We start from the raw sequence: 22,303 nt of genomic DNA, 5'->3' as shown, positions 1-22,303 counted from the left end.
TGATAGGCAAGGAGGTGAGTGCCGACACTGTACTTTGGATGTAAAACATTTTATTCAGGAGTATATGCTGAAAGAAGTCAGTAGTAGGAGCAGACAGCTGGGATTGCAGGGGGAGATTTCCCCCCAGCTGGATAAAGTGTGACACAGAACACAGAAGAGGTGGGAGCATGCCACACTAGGACTAGGATTGTGCCCAGAACTGGGATTAGGAGGAATATGGACATGATCTAAAAAAAATAAAATAAAAAAAAGCTTAAATACCTTATCCATCTGACAGTACCTCTGCTTGCTGCAGCAGCCACTGACATGGCAGAGTTGCTACAGAAGTTCTCCTGAGGTCATTTGGGTTACCCTGAAAGTTTGCTGTCATTCGGGACTGGTCTGAGAGTGACCAGTTCTGCTTCCCATTCAGTCTCCACAGACATACAGTTCAGTGTGACAGCACTTGTACTTTCCTCTGCCAAGCAGAACAGATCTCAGTCTGATTTGAGATTGTCTTCTCAATATATACATAAAACCAGTGAAGTTTTTATTGTGTTGGAGCTGGATAAAAAGAGAGTAATGCAGTATATTTGGAAGCAAGAATAAATTCAAAGGGAAATGTAATTAGCTTTATTCTAACACTAATTGAAACAGCAGCATAACAAATCCAAAAGACAGCTTGTCAGGGGTGCTGCTGGGATATCCTGGTGTTGTGTCAGATACCTGTATCGTCAGTTCATTGTCGTTTGGTTCAGTGGCAAATCATTATAACCACATCTAATGCAAGACCTGATACAGCATCTCCTGTAATACAGCTTCCAGTAGTAAAAGTTCCTGTAGCCTGTGGTGCACCGAGTATCCCGTGTAGCTGTTCGGATGTGTCCCTGAAAACGTGCTTCCTTAGGCTGCTGAATTCAGCCCCCATGTCACCACCACAGTGCTGCTGTGCAGGGTATGACATCTAAGGCAAGCCACTGTCTTCTCAAATTGCTCTGTCACACCTGCAGCAATTCATGGAGTTTAAGAGGCTCTGCTCTAGTGTTGTTACCATTTTCTTCCATCTGTTTGCAGCTAATTTCCTGTATGTATAAAGTGATACAATTCAGCATTCAGCTAATTATTTCCTTTCTTTGGGTTTGTTTTTTTTTAACAGCTTCAGTGTTCACTTGCCTGGCAATAGCACTGGGATTTTACAGGTTCTGGAAGTAGATCTGAATGGAATGACTGCATCTAATACAGACAGAGAAAAGGCCACCCAGGCCAACAGTAGTTTGATGATCATGTTTGCACTGTAGATAACCTTGGTACCTTTTTGATTTGATATTCTCACTGTATAAGAAAAATGTTTTCTGAATATGTAACACTAAAGATCAAAATAATTGGGGGGAAGTAGCGAAATAGTAATTTTGTTGTCTCTTGTTCAGTAATGTATTAATTTCAAAGTATTTCTTATTCTATACAACTAAGTGTTTCCTGATATTTTTTATAATTAAATTTGGTTTTCCAACATTCTCACTCTCAGCTCCTCTTAAAATGGAAATATTAAACATTTTATAGGACCTTGAAATGCAAATACAATTCTCAAATTAGTGTTCCCAGTATGGGGATACTAATACCAGATTACAATACATCTACTCTGATCCAAGTATATTAATCTTAAACATAGGTTCTGGATTTTTGTCTTCAGTCCGTTCCTCACTTTTCTGATGGATTGAAGCCTGGCCCTTTGGGGTTTTTATCTACATACATAAAAACGCACTCCAAGGCCTTTATTAAAGAACCCCTTTTTCTTGAAAACTAGTTTACATAAAGTTAAAATCTTATGTACAACTAAAATGTCTCCATAGATTTATTTTCTTTAGTATCTTTTGCAATGTCCATAACCCCAGAAGTCAGCAGAATGGGGGAACTTCTCTGTCTTTGTCTTTCTAAGGGGAAATGCCACTACTCTGAGCAACCATGTGCAGCCCTGGGGCAGATAAGTACTCTTAATTTCCCCCTTTCAGGTAGTGCAGAGTATTTCTAATGAACCCAGACATATTTTCTGGGCATAGTAACATGGAAATACTCAGCATCTCAGTGGTGCCGGTGTGGTGGTGGTGGTGGTGGTGGTGATCCTCCTCCCATCTCCACACTCCTCGGGATTGTTCTGTAATCCTGACACACTGACTTTCCTAACCCATCTACCTTCTGCAAGGACTTGAAAACTTTTGTTGCAGAGATGCAACATAGCAGGTGGATGCCTTCAAAACTGAAGCAGTCACATCTCAAGTACAAATGCATATGCTTGGTTTGATTCTTGTAGTAAAATAATAATTTTTAAAGAAGTCCTTCTGGATTAACTTCGAAATAAGAATGGGCCCTTTATGGGCTAAGGACTAGTGAGTAGTGGCAATTTTTTTTATTGAGGTTTTATTCTGTTTACAGTTGAACTTGCTGGTATTCTGCTAATTCTTATATTCTATGCATTAAATTATTTATTATCTTCATTCAAGAAAATAAAATTAATTTCTTATATTTGCCGTCTGACTATCTGAGTGTTCCTACATTAACATTTAGAACCAGTGGTGAGGTAGGAAAGAGCTCATCTATTGCAGCTTCTCACCATCATCATCTCACACATCCTGAAGTGAGCTCTTGAGACTGAATTTCTACTCTTTAGCTCTGATACAAGGCTTATGCTGTTAGTCAGTGTGCCTCTCCTTCAGTGTGCACAGAAAAACATTGATTTTTATTTTCCAGTACCTCTGAAATTCTCAGAGATTGTTTTCTTTCGTACTTAAGGAGAGGACATATCAGGACTTGAGCACTAAAAAAAAATCACAAAATGAGGCTTCCAAAGGGAAAATAACTTCACAATAGCACACAGATGAGAGAAAAAATTTTATAGGTGTAGTAATTAAATGTTTTCTAGATATGGAGGAGAGGTCAGGGTTGCCATTTCTAACCACAACGTGCCCCATAACCTAGTAAACTCTTCAGCCCTGAGCTAGAGGCCTGCTGCTGCAGTTCGTCTGGCACCTCACAAAGGAGTCACTTCCTGGCTTCTTTAGGAATGACTTGATGAAAATCAAGGTGCCTGGTACCTGTCTGCAGCTGAGAAGTAATTCTCCTGGAGACTGTATTCTGCTTCCACACTGAAGGTCCTGTCTGAATATTCTAGGAGGTGATGTGCACTGTTTCCTTTCCAAGGTCACAGTACAAAACAGACCAAGAGACAGAGGTACTTCTCTCCGAATTATGAGGGCCTATGACATTGCTGCTGTTAACTGTTGAAATGTCAATTTATAATTTGCAAAGCTGTTGCTAAACTACATTTTCTGCTGCTGCACCAGAGAACTAGAGAACTAAAACCATAGTTCAGTGAAAGGCAGAGAACCACAACTCATCTGTGCAGCTGGGCCATGCAAACTTTGCATTGTCTGGAATATTGCCTTTCTACCTTTGCAGTCTCCTGCCCCTCCTTGGAGGGTCGTTCCTCAGCGTAGCCTCACAAACACTCCTCCTGGGCTGCAGGCTGGCTGCTTCTTTATTTTCTTTTTGTCTTTGCAAGACTTGGCAATTGTCTCAGCTTCCTGAAACAAAGGATATTCAGCCATTAAACAGCAATCACTGGAAGGATTTAAAATCTATGGCTGTGAGTAACCACAGAACACTGTGTTCAAACTGAAGCTGGGGGCAGAGCATAGTCCCAGGCCATGGGATGGCAGCACAGCAGTGTAAGTGGAAGGCCCCTTGGCTGTAGCAGTCACTCAGAGCAGTTCTTGAAAATAAACCTGCCTTGGTAGTTGTCTCCAGTCCCAGCCAGTAAATCCAAAGCTCAGCTAGACTTTTTCAGACTGTTGTGGATAAAAACAACTACAGCTACTCTTCCACCCTAGGAATGGGGCACTCTGTGCCATAGTTGTTCTACATTTTTAAACCTGCCAGGGAAGTATAATGAATCATGTCTTAAAGCAAGCTGTTATTAGCCTGGGGTCAGATGATGACAACAGAAGGACTAAAATTCTTGGGATGAAAATTCCTGTGCTTTTTCATGAACCCTAATAATCTGCTTATTTTCTATGACTCACTCCCTCTGGACCAGTGAATACTGAAATACAGTGGTTACACTGCACAGCTGCCCACAGGGGAATGAATATGGCTCCATCTCACAAGAGCAGATGTTGGGCTGCTTAGAACATTCCTCCAGGATGGGTATTCTTGACTCCTCTAGGCAGACGAAGGACTTAAATCTGCGTTGCCCATGTTGCCAGTGATGAGTCCTTGCCTGACTTTTATCCTGGATATAACAGAGCCATACAAACAGTTACATAGACAAGGCAGTGCAATGGCCAGGGCAGTTAAGCGGAGCTCCAAGAACAGCCCTGCCACGTGCCTTTTCCACTGGCATCTTTTCCTAAGAACCAACAGTGTTACTGCACACCAGTCCCCACACCCATAGGGTAAGGCATTTAGGTGCTTCATCCAAGGCTGACAACTTGACTGGATGATAAAAACCTGACAAATGCGATTTTGATTGTCAAATCAATTTTTGAGAGTTATATTGGGCAGCAAAAGGTCTGAAATGCCAGCTCACCTGTCCCCAAAAATTAGCATGTGAATTTCTGATCTATCCTCAAGATTTCATTTTTTGAAAAGCTACAGTTTTTCTGTCTTTGCCTGTTAAGCCAACCAATAATTCATATCTGTGTGTATATTCTTTGCTGTGAGAGGGCTGGATAATTGGGATGATAGCAGATGGCATACAAGAACACTCTCTGCAATCAGCCACTGCACACATCAATAAAGTCCTGTACTACAGTCTTCCATCAACTCACTTCCCAGTCTGGTGTAAAAGAGAGAATAGCAAACCTGTTTTGAAGGAGTTTTGAAGCAAAAGAAATATCCTAAAGTATAAGCTGCAATTGCTACAAAACCTGCCAGCCAGGGGGTGGGGGCTGACACAGCAGGTTGACACCTAATGTGAGCAGCCAAAAAGCTGACCTGGTTAGAAGGGGAAAATTACCAGGAAAAAAACACCAGCTGAAAAATGCTGACAAAGAAAATATATGCCAGCTAGGGAATTGTGAGGCTGAGAACCAGAAGCATCCTTGAAAAGTGCAGCTGGCCTCTTTGAAGTACAGCTGCGGTACCTAGAATTCAGAGCCATACCAAGATACCACCAATAAGTGCAAAAACAAGAGACTGTAGGAGCAATTGACTGAAAAGGTGGAAAATACTCTGGGAAATAAAAAATGGTCTGAAATAATAGAAAACTCATCATCTACTGGCTATACAAGCTATGCAGATGAAAAGTAAAAAACTAGAAATGGAAACATCAGCATCTAATGGCAGCTTACAGTGGTGGTGTCCTCTTCCCTCTTAGGCCTCTATGATATAAAAAGGCCTTAATATTCAATTCAGAATGGAGCCTCTCTGTCGGAGAACTTCCCGTGCCGCATGTACTTTTCCTTTCCTAAACAGACTGAATTCTCTGCACAAACTTTCTATGAGATCCTGGACTCTCACTCAGGATGCCTGGCTGATTCCAGACTCTGTGACATAGATCATCTTTGAAGTGAGACTGTTATTTTCTTTGTCCCCCTTTGGGGACCCATGGTTATGATCTCTCAACTCACAGGCTCACCCTTTAGGTGATGACACCTCTCCTGAGGCAGCAGGCCAGTCTCAGGTACCAGGTACCAGCCAAGAGGAACTGCCAGTCACTGTATATGCATGTGGAAGTACTCAGGGATCGGTACACTCCTTTTACTATTATGCAGAATATTATTGGTGCTTCTCTGCCAGGGTACAAAGAAAAACTGATATCCTTTCACAGCAGAGATACTGTTAGGACAGACAAAGGCTCCTGCTCACTTCCATGTCCTAAGCTAAAAGCTGCTAGCACATTTTTCTCTAGTATTTCCTAGCACCATGCCTGGGAATCTTAGAAGGAACAACATGCACAAGCTACAGGCAGTAGCTTCTGTCCCACGCACTGGGAGAGTGTGGCACTCACCATGGGGACAGCAGGGGGGATGCAGGTTTTCTCCAGGCTCTCCCTAAGGTGGCTTATCTCAGCACGGTAGTCATCCAGCTGGCTCTCCAGCTTCTCCCGCCTGACTCGCTCATACTCCAGCTGGGCCTCCAGCTCCCTCACAGCCCTGTCAAAAGCAAAGGAGACAAGCAGAGCATGAACTACATCCAAACCTGCCCTGGCCGCTCCACGTGGTACTGTGCCTTTGCCAGGGAGCAGGTTAGTCACGAAGAAAGTGCAGTACTCTTCACACGAGCTGTGCTCCTGGCTCCAGACCCTTTATAACAATTGTATAAACAGCAGGTTTTCCCTCTCCACTGCCAGCTGTGCTCAGCGCAATTTGACCACGAGATGGAGACGTCTGCCCACACACCGAGCCTGGGGCTCGTGCAGCCTGTGACTGGGTCCATCTCCAGCTGTGGGAGAGGAAGAAGTGCCCAAGGAGCAGCTAAGTTATTACGAAATAGAGAAAAAGCATAAGGCTGGGATTCTGGAAGGGTCATGCAAGCTGTTATTTGAGTATTCCTCATTCGTGCCTAAGCCAACCAGTAGGAAGGATGTAAACGAAAAAGCTGCCCCTGACCCTTACTCAAGGGAAACTGATGCAGTGGTTTATACACAATTGCACAAGATCTCACTGGTCACATCCAGAACAGCTCCTAATTACTTGAGATTCCGCAAACTGTTTAGCTGAGACATGATTCACATATATTCTAACAGCAGTTGACCTCAGCAACTGAGTCATCTGGAATTGAGCCGGCTCTTTTCTAAATCAGGATGAATTAGCACAACTACAAAGACGGAAGATCGGTAAAAGGAAAAGGGAGACATCTGTCCTGTGGATTCAAACAGCATGGCAAAAAAGCTGTCATCAAGCGCTGAGGCATTTCCTGGAGAGAAGAATTCCTGACTCATGGGCTCAAACCAGCCTTAAAGACACTGCAAGAGTGCCCTGTGCTCAGTGCTCAGGGGACAGCCAACTTCTTGCACACTTCAAATTAAAGAGGCACAGCTCCAAAACTCTGTGGCACACACATGGTGGCAATTTTTTCCATGCAATGCAGCCTGGTTAAAGCACTGTGCAATGGTTCACACAAGGCCTCTTACAGCCAGAAAACATGGAATAGAGCAGAAATCTTCAAAATCTGTTACAGTGGCCTTCCCAAGTAGCAACTCCTGCTTTTAATCAAGCAAAATGGTGTTGTCATTAAATATTTTTAAGTAATAGGTTTTCTGGCCTATGTTACAAGCATCTTGGTGTTTACCCACAGATAGGTACCCTGAGAAGGGTAGGTAGGTATGCTGAGAAGCACTATTTCCATTTGAAAAGGATATTCTGGGGCTAGGTATGCTTTCCAGCCTCCACAGGTGAGAAAGACTCTTCAGAGCCTCACAGTTTTTCTAGTTTAGCCATCTATGCCACAGAAAGCAATGACCCTTATAGAGCCTCATCAGAGCCCTCTAATAGGCACTGTTCTATCCAAAATGAACGCTAATGTATGCCTTTAGTCAACAGTGACTTTTCCATCATTAAAAACAGATTTCTCCAACATAGGTATCAACACCTCAGCTAGTCACCCTCCTCCTTTGAAGCCAGGAGAGACACTCCTAGAAGTGATGAATCACACCTGAAATACGTGTCTAATTATGCCCTGAAAGTGCCTACAGAAGTCTAAAAAGGAGCTCAAGGTCACTAACTCAGATGCAGGTATCTGTTAGCTATAGCAGACATATCAAGTTAACAAAGATGGACTTTCAGCCTAGGCTGAGTCAAAGGGTGACCTGGAACCAAAAGAAATCCTGTCCTCAGTTTCTTGGCTCAGATATGGCTGTAAAACAAACTACTTAATGGCAATTTGTGACACCTATTACATGCTCCAGATCTACACTGACTGGTAAGTCTGCTGCCTTCATGATGGCATACAAGCCCTCTGGACAAGTCTCCTCTCGGTAACCAAATAAAGACAGTGATTTGGGGTGGTCCAAAGAGATTACGGAGGTGGTTATCTACAGAGACTGAGATCTGTGGGTAGCCAAATCTTTGACAGGTAGAGGTGGAGACAGGCCTGTCTTTGGATGCTGCATTATTCTTTAAGCTCTAAATCTTTGATACTCAGAAGGACTTTTCTTTGAAATGTAGACAGTCTGTCCATCAAATCACCTGACCAGTCTAACAGAACCCTTTGATTTAAAGGAGACACTGAGAATTAGACAGACATTATGAATAGTTCTTCATGGGCAAGGGCAGATTTGTTTATAGTTTGGGTTTTTTTCTGTGATCTGGATACAAGCTAATGCTTTCCTGAGCATAGAAATATATTACCCTTGACACAGAAATGTAGCAGGTCACTGAATAATCTCTGCTGTATATGCACTTCCATGCAAGCCATGCTAAGACTAATGCCTTTTTTCAGGTTTATTAAAGTGCATACACATCTTTGGCATCCTCAGTGGAAACAAAACAGCCAGGACTTATCAGACCTACTGCACATACACTGCAGGAAAACCTGAAGGCCAAATAGATGATCTTGCCCAAGAAGTGTAAGACCTATCAAGCACTTCTGTTGAGCTGGTGGTAGAAGTTTAGAAATGGTCAGACAAATTGCTGCAGCCCATTTCTTTTTGACCTGGTTAAAGCTGGCAACTGGAAAAAACAGACTGGGTAAAGCAAATTTGAGTGTATGTCAGCCTTAAAAAAGGCTTTAAAATGGGCTCCACGAAGTTAAACATTAGGAGGGCAAAATGTCCTTACTTCTCAGCTTTCCTTTCTTCTCTTTTCATCTTCCTCTCCTCTTCAGTTATCCCTCCCAGCTGTCTGTAGTTGCTGTAGGCAATTTCTAGAAGTTGCTGAAGTTCTTGAATCTTGTGATAGGCCCTTACTGTAAGACAGAGTTCTCCAGGTAGGTAAAATGCATGGACAAGGCAGTCATGATGGAATCCAATAGTCTGGAAAACAGTCTCACAAACACAGAGCAGAAATCACACTGCTCAGCAAATACTGAGCTACAGCTGACACCCACACTGCAAAGAGATCTCAAAAACAAGTAGCAATCCAATATAGTTTCACCAACACGGATTAAAGTGGTGTAACAATTATGTTCTGATTGCCCCCCGCTATGCTTTCTAATTTTCCACAATTTGTTTGAATGCTCAGTAGTACAGATATCCTGTCAACTATCACATCTTACAACAGAAAGGTCCCAGTAGTTAGCAGGAACTGTGCAACTATGACTATAATGTCTTTATATCAACTTTTTCAAACAAGGAATGATGGGAATACAGTGCTTACTCCGTGCATTCCTTTTCTCCGCTTCATCCAGGGTTAAATCTTCTTTGCTATCTGTACTCCCTTCCACACCATGTCTCTCAAAAAACTTTATGTTGTTTGCATCTAGTTCTTCATCACTAGAGTTACTGTCTCCAGTTCTTGGTATCAAAAGTTCCACAGCTGCCAGATGGGCACATCTGCACAGAGAACAGTTAAACCAACACTGAAATATGCCCATCATCCGGAAACACATGTGTGATAGAAACTCTCTGAAACTGTCCATGTTCTCATTTATCAGAGGGGTTTCAGGATTAAAGGAAGCACTGGTACACACACTATGAGCAGCTATCTATCTGCTTTTTGTAATATTCTTAACAGTGTGAGCTCTGCCTCAATGGAACCTTATGGCAATGACTCCTACATCAGAGGTATCTTTTTCCTTTGCAGGATTTCTTAACTGAATCTCATCAGAAACTGCATTATTTTTATTAATGCAAAAATCAGCTGGCCTCCACTACTTCTCAATTACTTTGTACGGCAAACTGTGACCAGACTGGCTCACAACTCGCCTTTTTCAGATCAGCTGGTTTTCCTTTTTTTGTCTGACCTTGCTGAAAAGAAAATTAAAATAAGGAAAAAGTAAAACCTTTCATAGCTACAATACAGCTTTGCTTAGCACTCAGAGCTGGAATTCATGGGCCTGATCTGTTCTTTCTCCATCAATGAAAATCAGGATTAATTCCAACAAAGTTGACATGATATTGATATACAAATAGTAAGTAAATAAATGTCAGAGCTACAGGATATGTACTGCTACCTCTTGGCTACATCCTTTGGAGTCTCTCCAGCATCATTTGTAATGTCACAGTCAGCTCCCATTTCAATCAACCACTGTAAGCAATGGATATGCCCCTGTTCAGCAGCTAAAGGAAGGAAGGTGCACACAAGTAAGTTATATACAACTGTAGGGTTTCAAACCTAAAATGTCCTCCTCTTGTCATTCTTTGACATGCCAGAGGTTGGGTTCTCTAAGACACCACAGGGGGGAGATACTATTTCAAGAGAAGCCTATGTGTCAAGATGCTCAAATCACATGGGTACACACAGTTTTGGGGAAGCGTGGTTTGGTGACTCTTTCTAGTTCCAGAAATGTACTGGCAGCTCTTCCTGGACACAAGTTAAATTAAACTTGCCCAGTTCCATTGTTGAGCATGAGACACACTCTCTTGCAGTAAGGCCTGTGTGTCCTAGTTTGGCAGCAAAGTGCTGTCACCTCTCCCTGGCTTTAGGCTCCCACGTACCAGACACAGCTGGTTGCCCCAACCTGTGGTGTGCAAAGCTGTCTCATGGAGGAGAGAAGCAGGGCTTTGTGCTGGAGTTGTAGGTGCATCATTTCTTAGGGCAGACACTCAAGACAACACTTCTCGGCAGCAGCCTCACACAAGCCCAGTCATATGATCTGGCATGGCCACTGCCCATACCAGGTGGTGCCAGGAACGATGTCTTACATATGGAAGATGATATTTGGCAAGTCTAGTTGAAACTGTACACTATTTTTCTCAAGGAAGAGTAAATTAATTTCTTGATAGCACTCCCTTTTGGATATTTGTTATATTTGTTTTCTTACTGAGATAGGGAATCGAAATTACAATATCAGGATGTAAAGTCTGGGGATGAAACAATTGTAGGTTAGCACCATTCCAAGAAAAGAAAGTGGGAAAAAATGCAGAAAACATTTTAAAATCACTACATATCTTTTTTTAATAAGAACTTCAATTATGTTTTTTAAAATTCTATCGTTGTATCTAGTCAAAAACAAATGTGGGAAATAGGGGTAAAAGTATATTACAAAAATGCCTCCCTGTTTCTTTCCTCTCCCATTTTTCTCTTTCAGACATTACTATGAAACCCCAAACACAAGAGGATTATTTTTTCTGTAGTGCTAGCACTCCACTACATGTCAGGGTGTTAGATACCCGAAATTTACCTTCCTTTGCAGCACCCTACCAAATGACTTTGTTATGATTTTTATAAAACATCCCCATTTTGTTGTGATTTTTACAAAACATCCCCCCAGTACTGCTATGTTCAGTAAATAAAGGCCCAGGCCACAATACAGACCATTCTTATACCTGATCAGACAGACGTTTCTAAAACCCACATTTTGCCTGATTAAAAAAAAAAAAAAAGGCTAAACAAAGAATCCCACTATTTAGTTTTCCTTTTAGATGTTGATACCTCTCTATTAGAAACTCTTTTTTCTTGACTTCAGCTTGGTGATTTTGTCTTTAAAGTGACACCTACACACAAATACATCACCAAATATGTTTTTTGGGGTTGCACTTCTGAGCCCTCACAAATGAGATGCTGTTTTTCATGAAGTTTATCTGACGAGCAGCCACTTGAAAAACAAAGTAAACACGTCAGCAACAAACAGTAACAAGCTGAAACACAGATTGTAATTACTGACCTTTGTGCATGAGAGTGTATCCCTTATCATCCCGCTCATTGATATTGATTACTCCACTTCTCACTAATCTTCTAAGCACTAACAAGTCCCCTTTGAAAGCAGCATCATGAGCTGGGAAAGCTAAAACTGAAAATGAAATGCACATGTTTCCAAACAGATGCCAGTAATTCTACTAAACGTGTTGGTATTTGTCTCTCACAGCTGGCCTCTCTCATAGCAACTTATGTATGGATGCTTTGTATTTAAGGAGGCTAGTGCACCTTAATTGGCAAAATGCAGCTGTGTAACTAGCAGTGTTCACCACAGACTTGACTAAACATGTCTTGGTTATGACTACAGGCACCTCACACAGTTAAGAAATTAATTTCATAGACCTGAAGTAACAGGTATAGCTTTGTTTTACGATTGAGATTGTACTACTGGTGGTAACTGGAGTAATTTGCCTGTTTTGAATTCCAAATATATAAACTATTTTGTTTCTCATACTCATACAGACAATTTGATTTTTCTAGTTATCTTTTATAGACAGGGACTACAGACAATATACTTTTATGCATAATGAAAAAAGACTAGCAGATAAGGACAGTAAGTTCCCAGAAGTAGAGAGGTGAAGGTGCAGTTGTCATATCCATGTTCTGCTGAGGGTTCTCCTTAGAGACCTTGCCACATTTGCATCCTTTGGCTGTTCTGACTACCATAGTATTGCTAGTTAGCAAATAACCTTCATTTCAGTGGGACATTTTCAGGCTAAGTTGCTATTCAATGCAAGTAAGAGATTCTGTGAAGACAGATCTGCAAACTAATGAAAATTATACAGTTTTTCTGGATCTTTGCTGGAGTCTAAAAAGAACGTGGACAACTTGGTATTCATAGTGCAACACAGCGTGATCACGGATAAACCTAAGACATTTATAAAATCATACTGTGTATCCCAGCCTTTAGCTACCAGTAAATGTAGTAAGCATTAAAAAGAAGTTCTTCCTTATACTGATAATTAAAATGTTACACGTCTGCTCACACAAGTTTTCAGAATCAAGCATTTCTATGGAATTATTTATAATGCCTATTTTAACTGTATCTTGATCCATACTCACCTTCCTGTGCCTCTGGATGCTCCCCCTCTTTTTCCATACCATCAATATATTGCAGAATATTATCTTTAAAGAACTGTTCAGCCAAGTCCCTTGGAGTCTCTCCTTGGTCATTCCTGGCTTTCAGCGTGTGTGTGACACTGGCCATTTTCCCAACCAAGAACTTAAAGCAATGCAAGTGTCCTTCCACTGCTGCCAGGTGGGCTACAGCACAAGGTGAAACAAAGTGTATTAGAGCAGAGCCCTGCTGTCCATGGAGAAAGCAGTGCTCTCACCACTGGTTAGATCTGGATCATCCACCAGCACTTGAGCCATCCAGCACTGCACAACAAGTAAGAGCAGCCTCGGTTCAATTGGGCATGTTCAGCTCCTATCCAGGACAGAGATGAGCTCTATGCAAAGGCGGTAGAAGAAAGATGTCAAGGATAGGATCTGCAAAGGAGATTCCCTGGCAAAGCTGACTGTAGGAAACAAAACAACACTCCCAACAGACCACTGGGCACTAGCTAAGAGAGTGCACTGCTGGGGTCTCATCTTCCCCATGAACACAAATCTCAGTCTTCAGCAGCTGTCTGACCTCGCTGTCCTGGGATACCCATAATGGAGCAACAGCAAGCGGTGTCCTTGATGAGGTGTTAAGCCCATTTCTGCTTTAGGCCCACCTCTACTGTGCCACCACAAACAAGTTGCATCACACCCTCAGTCACCCCAACTACAAAAGGAGGACACTGACATGCACTTTGTTGGGTAAAGCATTCAAAGGTACATTCCTCACCTGACCTTCAGGCTATGAAGAGGTTTAGTTTTTTATTACTACTAGAGTGCTGGGCCTATAAGAAAGTAAGATGTACCAAACACAGGCTGATTATTTTGAAATGAGTAATTATTCTCTAGTCCCATTAATGGGAAGAACTTGCCAAATAATGCTTATTATGTTTTCTCCATGACAATGCTCTGTAAAAGCTGGCTAATGTTCTAGAGGCCAAAGGATTAGTTTGTCTCCAGGTAAGAATCCCACTATCTTCATAGTCAATAAACAATGTACCCAGGATCTAGAAAAACCATGTCACTTCATTTGGGGCACACACAATTCTCTATAGCAAACCATTCACAGCTTCCCAGAGCATAATTGCTCTAAAAGGTGATGGATATTGGTTTTACAGCAAGATGACAATACTTTGATACAGATGATTGCTCAAAATCTGAGCTTTATTGAAATTAGAGCCATTTTTCCCATTGTCTGAATTTTATTCAGTGAGTGAGTTATTCAGGGAGAAGGGAAAAGAAGAGGTACCATGCTAAAGGTAAGTACCGATTAATAGTCAGCTACTGAAAAACTGACTCAACCCTTACAAATCCATTTTCAGATACCTAAAATCTCCAGGATAAAACTTCACCTCTTGGAATTAAACTTTTTTATCAGATGTTTGTCCTGTGCAGAAAGCAATCAAAAAAGTTCAACATTTTCTGCAAAGATGGCAAGGGGAAAATAGATTAAAGAGTTGTGCTCTGTTCAAGTCTTTTTGCACAGTTTCAGTGGAATGCTGTGGAATACACATAAAGGAACTTTTCATAGGTGGCTTAACCTGCGTGTGTCTTAGTAGCCAGTACCCAACATGTAACTGTGCCATCCCATCCTCAGTCATGCTGAGCACCTGCAGTTGAGACTAAAGTCAAAGGGTACTGTGATGTTAACACAGTAACATCAAAACATGCAGCTTAGCGCCAAGAACTTTTAAAAACCTTGTCTCAGGCATCACAAATAGGCAGTGGTTAGTTGGTGTTGGTATCGCAACTTCTCTGTGTTTTATCTTGCCTTTCATTAAGTCAGGCTAACGCTACTCACCCTTCTCAAAGCCACAAGTGAAAAAAGAGTGAGAAAAATATTTATAATAGGTTTGACTAGTGAGCAATAAAAGAAATATGGATGTGGCCCAAAAATTAATACAGAGAGAAAACGAAATGTTGAATTAATAATCACAGCCCATTCTGTACATTGAATGCCACAAGATTTTTTTCTTCCAAAAATTAGCATGCAAATTAGCAAAGGCAATAAGACCCTCTGCTGCAACACACACATGCAAAAAATGCAGCCAGTTTTTAAGTTTTAGATGTCCAGCACTGCAACCTCAGAAAATTTCTTTCTGTATTCTCTTAGGAAAAATTATAGCACTGTTCAGCTAATCTTGAAGCTGAAGTGTGCAAAGATAATCTAAGTTCACTTCGCTGTTACACAGGCTGAGGCAAAGCTGGTCTGTACAGTGTATCACTTCTACTAATCTTTTATGAGCCATGTTCCAAAGCTTTTTCTTTCCTTTGGATGACAATATGATCAAATGAAAGAGAACAAAGGCTGGAAGATCAAGCTTCTGTAGGATGTCAAAATACAACATAACCAATTCTCTACTAACCAGTATATACAGAGCATTGAAGTAGAACTGGGCTGGCATCTGCTATATCTCCACAGAAGCCTGTTATGGGAGAAGTGTTCCCAAATGCAAATAAAGCTGCCTTCTACACCGCCACCAGGGTGCCTAACATCATGACCCCTTCCTGCTAATGCACCAGATCTCCTGCTGAGATGCAGGAGCCTCATATCTTCTAAGGAGACCTAGGTTTGCAAAACAGAACATAGCTCTCCGTTTCCTAGGTAAGTAGCTCTTAATAGAGGGTAAAGGATTTTAAGAAAGGATTTAAAACGAGAACTCTGTACAAGTTATAGAGGAAAAAAATATGGTCTTTGCAACAAATAATATGACAAACCATAAGAAGGAAAATGCTAAAAGGGAAAGGATGCAATGAGAACCCAAGACAGGAGCAATACCATTCAGCTTACAGAGGATATTGAGGCAGTGGCATGGTAGGCAGAGGGACACAGGAGAAACTATGAAGAGCAAGGAATAAACACTGTCCATTTTTTTGTGCTAAAATGAATACGCTCATGCTTATGAAAAGAGAACATACTACAGACAATACAGAAAGATCAGTATTCCACAAATCAAGATGGACGAACACACCATAACCTGATCACAGTGGCACAGCCGTTAAAGCCTGGCACAAATTCAAAAACTAGCACTTAGCAGCTGAAACTGCCTCCTGCTGCACCCACCCATCTCCTGTGACCTCCACTGGCACACCTGCTCTATCACACACATAGGAGATGCTGCACTATGCAGTGCTCTCAATCAGGCTCATCCTGCTCCCTACTCCAGCACCCATGAGCTCTGACCCTTGCCAGCAGCAGCAAGAGGTGAATGGGATACTGTCAACAAGAGAACTATACTTTGGATTTAATAAATTCTCCCATCATGAGAAAAATGGACTATCTACGCTAACTGCATGGAATCAAATAGCAAATGTTGCTGCTGTGCATTACTTGAAATTTGCTCAATTGATCAAAAACACAACAACTGCAAACCAAAGGCTTAAAAACGTATGATTTATCCTGATATACCTGGAAGGTTTCCATTGTTATCCACATCATCGATACATGCTCCCCATCGAACAAGAAGCTGCAAACACCCCAAACGACCATGAAAAGCAGCATAATGAACAGGTTTCCAGTCATTCCTGTCTGAAACATTTACATTCTAAAATGAAAGCAGCAGGTTAATTCATTCACTTCTGAATCTTAGACACAAGAGAAATTTTATATATAGTAATCGGCTATTCATTGTGTTATATTATTTAAATCAAATCAAATAATATTTTTCAAAGTTCATACCATATATGCAGTTCCCATTCCAAGACTTTTCACACTTTTACTTAATACACTTATAAAGGGTGCATTTTTAGACACATTTTAGTATCATAACGACCTGTAGTCGTTATTCTGTAAATATGTCATTACTCTGTAAATATGCAACTGGATTTTTTTCTTTTTTTTTTTTTAAGTTTATGTCTCCTTTACTATAGAAGATTTGTACAACTGCAAAAAATGACCACCACCCCAGCACCTGATCTTCATTTAATGACATCCTCAGTGGAATGTGATTTACTTACATTATTGATTCTCTCTAATAATACCTCACTGCCACTGTCCAAGCTTTGCTCGGCCCCGGCAGATGAACCTCAGGACTAAAGGGTGGGCTCAGTTCAGCGCACGCTGTGTCTCACCTAAAAATCCACTGCGCAGGCTGGAAGGGTTAATGACCTTTCCCAAATCTTCGCTCACGAAGACTGGCCATTATGATTCTCTCTAGATTTTTGAATCATTTTCCTAAATGTATATTACAATTTAAAAAACAGAAATTTACCCTAAAAATAAATTCACCAACAGTAATTAATCCACAGTCTTAAATCTCAGTTTAAGCTAGGGACAGTTTTGTTCGGGAAAAGCTACCAGCCTGTCTCTGCACTAGGGCACTGCAGGTAGAAGTGTCTCACCGCTCCACTTCTCAGTATGGTCTGCAAGGTGTAGGACTGCCCGTGGGCTGCAGCCAAGTGTGCCGGCGTGCACCCACGGTCATCCTGAGCTTCTGTGTTTGCTCCATTTATTAATAAAGCCTAAAAGAAATGCAAAGCAGAAGTTCACTTCACAAGCTGAAAAATCAAACACTGCCTAGACGAACAGGTTACGATGATCAGCAGGATAACTCTGGGTTGACCTCAAGGTCCTGGCACTGCACAAAATAATCTGTTTCTACAGACAGTGCAAATGAGTGCACTGGTTTTAAAATGCGTGATTTCATCCCAGATGCCAAGACACCAAGATGAGCTAGCTACTCATAGCTCCCTTAGGAGCTTCCTCAACTGATCTGCATAATGACTTTGTCCAAAATTAAGGTCTGCCCTACATACTTTTGCTTGAGAGTGAATATTTACACATACCTGCATGCAGGCATCCTGCCCTCGGATGGCCGCAAGGTGAGCCGCTGTCCAGCCTCTGACAGTCACATGAGTTGTGTCAGCTCCATGCCAGAGCAACCAGTGAAGGCACTGCTCAACCAAAACCAAAGCAGCTTTTATTTAGCTGTTCATACCATGTATCTGAGGCACATTTTAACTAGAATTTATCTGTCGATGTTACATTTCAAAACAGTACTGGAATACTTCACTATGGAAATGAGATCCCAGAGCATGCCTTAGCCAGATATTTGGGCATTAGAAACTTACAGGTAAGTTATACTTTCCAGGTTTCACCCAAGGGTACAAAATGTGCAAATAACCTACTAAATCAGACTCTAGCATTGATTTTATAGTATGGCTTCTTAATTTTACTCTTTCAGATTTAAAACGTAATCTGTGAGAATATTCACATGGCGTGAGGTAAAAGCATTGGAAAAAACAATGCAAACATCCTCACATGAATTCCAGCTAAAATTGCTCGTAGGCAAAATACCATGAACTAAATTCAAAACCTCATTTAATTTATTAGGCTCCTTAGGTCTATGTAATCCCATCTCTCTTCTCACTCTTCCATGGCCTAGTTTTGTTTTATTCACTTCTTCCAGCAGATACTATTGCTTGCAATGGAAAGCTTTATGGACTATCCAGAGACAGTTAGAGGGACAGTTAAAACTTTTTATTATATATTATTATAATTTATTATCTTGTTTCAGGCCATACTTCAGCTCTGGTTCCTCCACTATTTCTACCAAGGAGCTTAGAAACAAATAGAAGACAGACAATTGAAAAAAGTCTAAAATATCAACTGCAAAGTAGAAGAGTCAAATGAAAAATGACAGAATTTACAGAGGCAGAAAAGGGTGGATAAGCAATCCAGTTTTGGGGCTGACAAAATGATGATTATCATTTTCTTGACAGTTTCTCTACATGGCAGAATTATTATTATTATTTCTTGAGTTTAGCAAGAACTTTACATGCTTTTCTTCGGGACATGAATGGCCTTGCTGCTTCAAGGTTAGATTGCTATGAAGACTGAACAGGAAGGCTACAAGAAGAAAAGCAATGTTGTGTTGAATACAGCAGTTCAACCTTTCTGGAAGTTCAAAACATTCATGCAAGCACCTGCTGATTTATTCATCATTATTCAACATTTTAATTTATTAAAATAAAATGTATTAAGACTACTTCTATAGAGAACGAGGCATAGGACATTGGTAAACAGAATGAACATGTTTTCATGTCACTTTTTATCTGTTTCAATCACCTTCAGAACATTTTACACATTCTGTAGGATTTTCCAGGTCTCTCAAGAGAAGAGGAAAACACAACAGGGACAAAAGGAGGTCATGAGTCTGGAAGGGAGGCCATAAGTCACATTTTGATGAGTAAGAAAATCAACGATTTAGTAATATCTGACAAAGTTGATTAGGTGAAATGCCTGGGGCTTCAGAAAAAAAAAAAAAAAGAAAAGAAAATCTAAAATGCTGTACTTCTGCTCTAGGTGAATATATTTAATGAGAAAAGCAGCCAGAGATTATTGATTCAGTTTGACTCAAGATAGCAATGTTGTGTCCAGCCTCTCCCAAAGAAGGAAATATGAACTTACAAAAACCTGGCTGTGACTAAACACCAATGTAATGTTTTACCTCCAGACTTCCAGAGTGGGCAGCACAGTGCAAGGGTGTGAATTTGTGGACTACATCCACCTCGTTAACACCAGCTCCACTTTTAATCATCAATGCAAGCTGTTCTACATCACCAGCTTTCACTGCTTCATGCACACTAGTATAATTTTGCTTCTTCTCGACAACTAGTGAGGAACAATAAAAGGGCATTAGTCAGTTGCTTAAATCAGCAACATATAAGAGATAGATAATAAGTGATGAATCAAAGAAACATCTGTATGATAGCTTCACAAAACCAGCTAAAATGTCCAGAGTAACATATGATTGAGATTCATATCAGTGGAACTCCTAAGTCACTGCTGTTTGTCAGGAACAAAACAATATGCCGAAACCTGAGACACGCATGGCCCTTCAGCCCCAGTAAAGGGCCCAAGAGTAAAACCCAGCAGAAAGATGACAAGAAGCACAGGAAGAGCAGGAAGTGGAGATACTCCATGTTAGCAAGTGCCAGAGCAGGTTCACCCCAAAACTGTCTCTCTTCTTAAACTGTGGATGGGCATCACAAACTCTTTCATTAATCACATTTACAAATATAACACCAGGAAGGCTTCTCACTTAGGCAAACAAGCTCTCAGCCATCACTTCCCAGGTGCTCCACATGCTGCTGCCAGCTGCCTAAGGACTTAGCACAGCATGGCATATCACACTGGAGGGCACCAGAGCCTTCACCAAGTGAGCATACCATGTAACTGCTCTTGACTCAGCTACACAGATCATCTTCAGGATAAACTGATGTCAAAATTAAAGGCAGTTCTTTGTACAATATGTTAGTCATCCTGTGTTGCTCTCTTGATAGAATTACAGCATTGTTCTGTCACAGCTCACTTTTCAGCAGTCTGATATTTTGCTCCCACCAAAGTCAATAACATTTTCAGTGACCTCAATGGCACAGAATGAAACTCTAAATGTAGAAGCAGTAGGGTAAAAAAAAATATTCTGTCACCAGGCCATGGAATCAAATAACCTATGTCCTCCCTTCAGGCTTTTCCACTGATTAACTACATGACTGGAAACAATGGGAGTTACATATCCAAATCCCCTGGCAACATCTTGATATCTTGACAAAACTTGTACATAGAAATATGAGATGTAAGCGGATCTAATGGCTGAGGGGACTAGCTTCAGACAGCCAGGCATGAAAGGAAGGTAAACCAATTAGTATTCACCTTCTACAGTAGTCATTATTCCAGTACCAAAATGTACTAACACTGTTTGATTAGGTTTCACGCTGTTAGAAGTCCTGAAGAGGTGGGCTACTGTTTTGCAAGTCAAGCAAGCATAAAACTGTAGGTCTTAAGTTATTAAGTGTCTCAGCTTCTCCACCTGTGGAGAAGAAATAGTAGAAGTAGACTGTTACACAATTTGAGGTAAAAAATATTAAATAATATAAACGTGATATTGCATGAACATGTTTCTAATATATGTAAAAAAGCACTAAAAGCAGCCTGTGCAGTTTACCAGTGCCTATTTTCACGTGCTCTGTAGTGTGATAGTAGTGCTCAGGCAGATTTGGGTTTGTAACAGAGAGGAAAGAATGGTTGAAGCTGTTTCAGTACTCCAGGCTGACAGGAGTGCTATAACACACCATCAATCTTCTGAGTCCGTGTAACTCCACTTCCACCTCCCCTGCTCCTCAGGCTGCATCACTGCTTCACTTAGAAACTGTGACTCCATCCTGCAAAATACTGTTTGAACAAAGAGCAGCAGCACAGAAACACAGAATATGTAGGGCTGGAAGGGGCTTTGGGAGGTCATCTAGTTTATGTCTCTGAATAATATTTAAGAATGTTTTGTAGTTTGAGTTGTTTGGCTTGGGTTTTTTGTTGTTTGGTGGTTTTGGGGTTTTTTTAAGAAACAGTATCACCAGGATATAATTTTCCCATAAGGGAGAAATTTCTCATTATAACAAGTGAGGGTTAGAGATTGCAGCCCAATTATACAACTTTAAATCACAGGCAGATCTGGCCGATTGCACTACTTGGCAAAGTACTAATGTGTTTAACACGATGTTACAGCGCAGCAACTTCAAGATCTTTTTTTTTTCCCTTTTTTGTTTTTTGTCCAGAAGAAAGCAAACAACAAGGTCTACTAGCAGAAGAAATATTGTCTCCCCTCCCCCTCTGGAGACCTGCAGCTGCATGGAGACAGATGCCCAGGGTGGATGGCTGCATGGCTGCTTGACACAAGACAAAGGCAGCAGCCCTGGGTCTGAAGTTCAATAAACAGCTGTTAACATCAGTTCTGTAAAAAAATATACTGATTTTCAAAGTGAAGGGCAGGCCCCACAATTTTCGTACAATTTCTATTAAAAAAAAAAAAAAAAAAAAGAAGGTATCAAAGGCATCAAACACTGGACGTCTGAGGAGAAAACTTTGTGGAAAAAATTAACTAAGGATTTTGAGATCAGTACCTGCCCAAAATTCAATTAAAGAGATTAAGGGAAGAAGAACATGGCACAGAACAGAGGAAAGAGGCACTGTTAGGTGTTGCGACGTTCCCGCAACACACAAAGACAATCCCGCACAGCTCGCCTTTGGCAGCAGCTCCAGGGCCGCGGAGCCGCCAGCCCAGCCCAGCCCAGCCCAGCCCGGCCCAGCCCAGCTCAGTCGCCCGGGGGCAGGGCGGGCGAGCCCGGCCGGCCAGCGCCGCTCCCCGCCTTTCCCCGCGCGTCTGGCGGATATCGGAGCACCCTCGGCATAGGGGGTGCGTGTGTCTCGGCGGAGCCCTGTGCCACAGACCGGGGAGCGCCGGGGAACCCGAGCGGAGGGAGCGCGGCGCGGACGAGCCCGTCCCACCCCGAGCCACTCGGGGGCCGCCCCTCGCCCCCGGGCAAGGGAAAGGAGGAGGAGGAGGCGCGGGCGGAGCAGTCTCACCAGCCGGAGCGGGGGAACAGCGGCCCCTCGCAGCACAGTCCCTCCTCCTCCTCCTCCCCGTTGCTAT

The 22,303-nt window shown here is 41.7% G+C and overlaps 2 protein-coding genes across 11 annotated transcripts in view; one reads left to right on the top strand and one right to left on the bottom strand.

The window, feature by feature from the left end:
- CCDC90B (coiled-coil domain containing 90B) overlaps positions 1 to 1,491 on the top strand; it is a 10,001-nt gene extending 8,510 nt beyond the window's left edge. Inside the window, exon 9 of the mRNA XM_027712508.2 lies at positions 1,136 to 1,491. Coding sequence (XP_027568309.1) covers positions 1,136 to 1,191 — 56 coding nt within the window. The 3' untranslated portion in view covers positions 1,192 to 1,491. The remainder of the gene's footprint in view (positions 1 to 1,135) is intronic.
- On the bottom strand, positions 34 to 22,303 carry ANKRD42 (ankyrin repeat domain 42). Of its 10 annotated transcripts, none has more exons than XM_027712502.2 (14): positions 22,237 to 22,303; positions 20,530 to 20,686; positions 19,325 to 19,488; positions 17,661 to 17,768; positions 17,217 to 17,336; positions 16,285 to 16,420; positions 12,834 to 13,034; positions 11,740 to 11,865; positions 10,087 to 10,192; positions 9,291 to 9,466; positions 8,754 to 8,880; positions 5,984 to 6,128; positions 3,425 to 3,557; positions 34 to 1,061 (listed from the first exon to the last, which is right to left on the bottom strand). In XM_027712502.2, the coding sequence occupies exons 2-13, from the start codon at positions 20,543 to 20,545 to the stop codon at positions 3,462 to 3,464; spliced, it is 1,521 nt and encodes a 506-aa protein (XP_027568303.1). In that variant the 5' UTR covers positions 20,546 to 20,686; positions 22,237 to 22,303; the 3' UTR covers positions 34 to 1,061; positions 3,425 to 3,461. The 10 variants fall into 10 exon arrangements, with proteins under 10 accessions (XP_027568303.1, XP_039234545.1, XP_027568302.1 ...); XM_039378611.1 differs by lacking the exon at positions 22,237 to 22,303 and adding an exon at positions 20,949 to 22,220; XM_027712501.2 differs by lacking the exon at positions 22,237 to 22,303 and adding an exon at positions 20,822 to 20,928.

This window comes from Pipra filicauda, unplaced genomic scaffold (assembly GCF_003945595.2).
Source record: "Pipra filicauda isolate LSUMZ 115617 unplaced genomic scaffold, ASM394559v2 scaffold141_size4267151_pilon, whole genome shotgun sequence".
Taxonomy (NCBI): Eukaryota; Metazoa; Chordata; class Aves; order Passeriformes; family Pipridae; genus Pipra; species Pipra filicauda.
The sequence above is the reverse complement of the archived record's forward strand: the minus strand, read 5'-3'. Positions and strand labels throughout refer to the sequence as shown.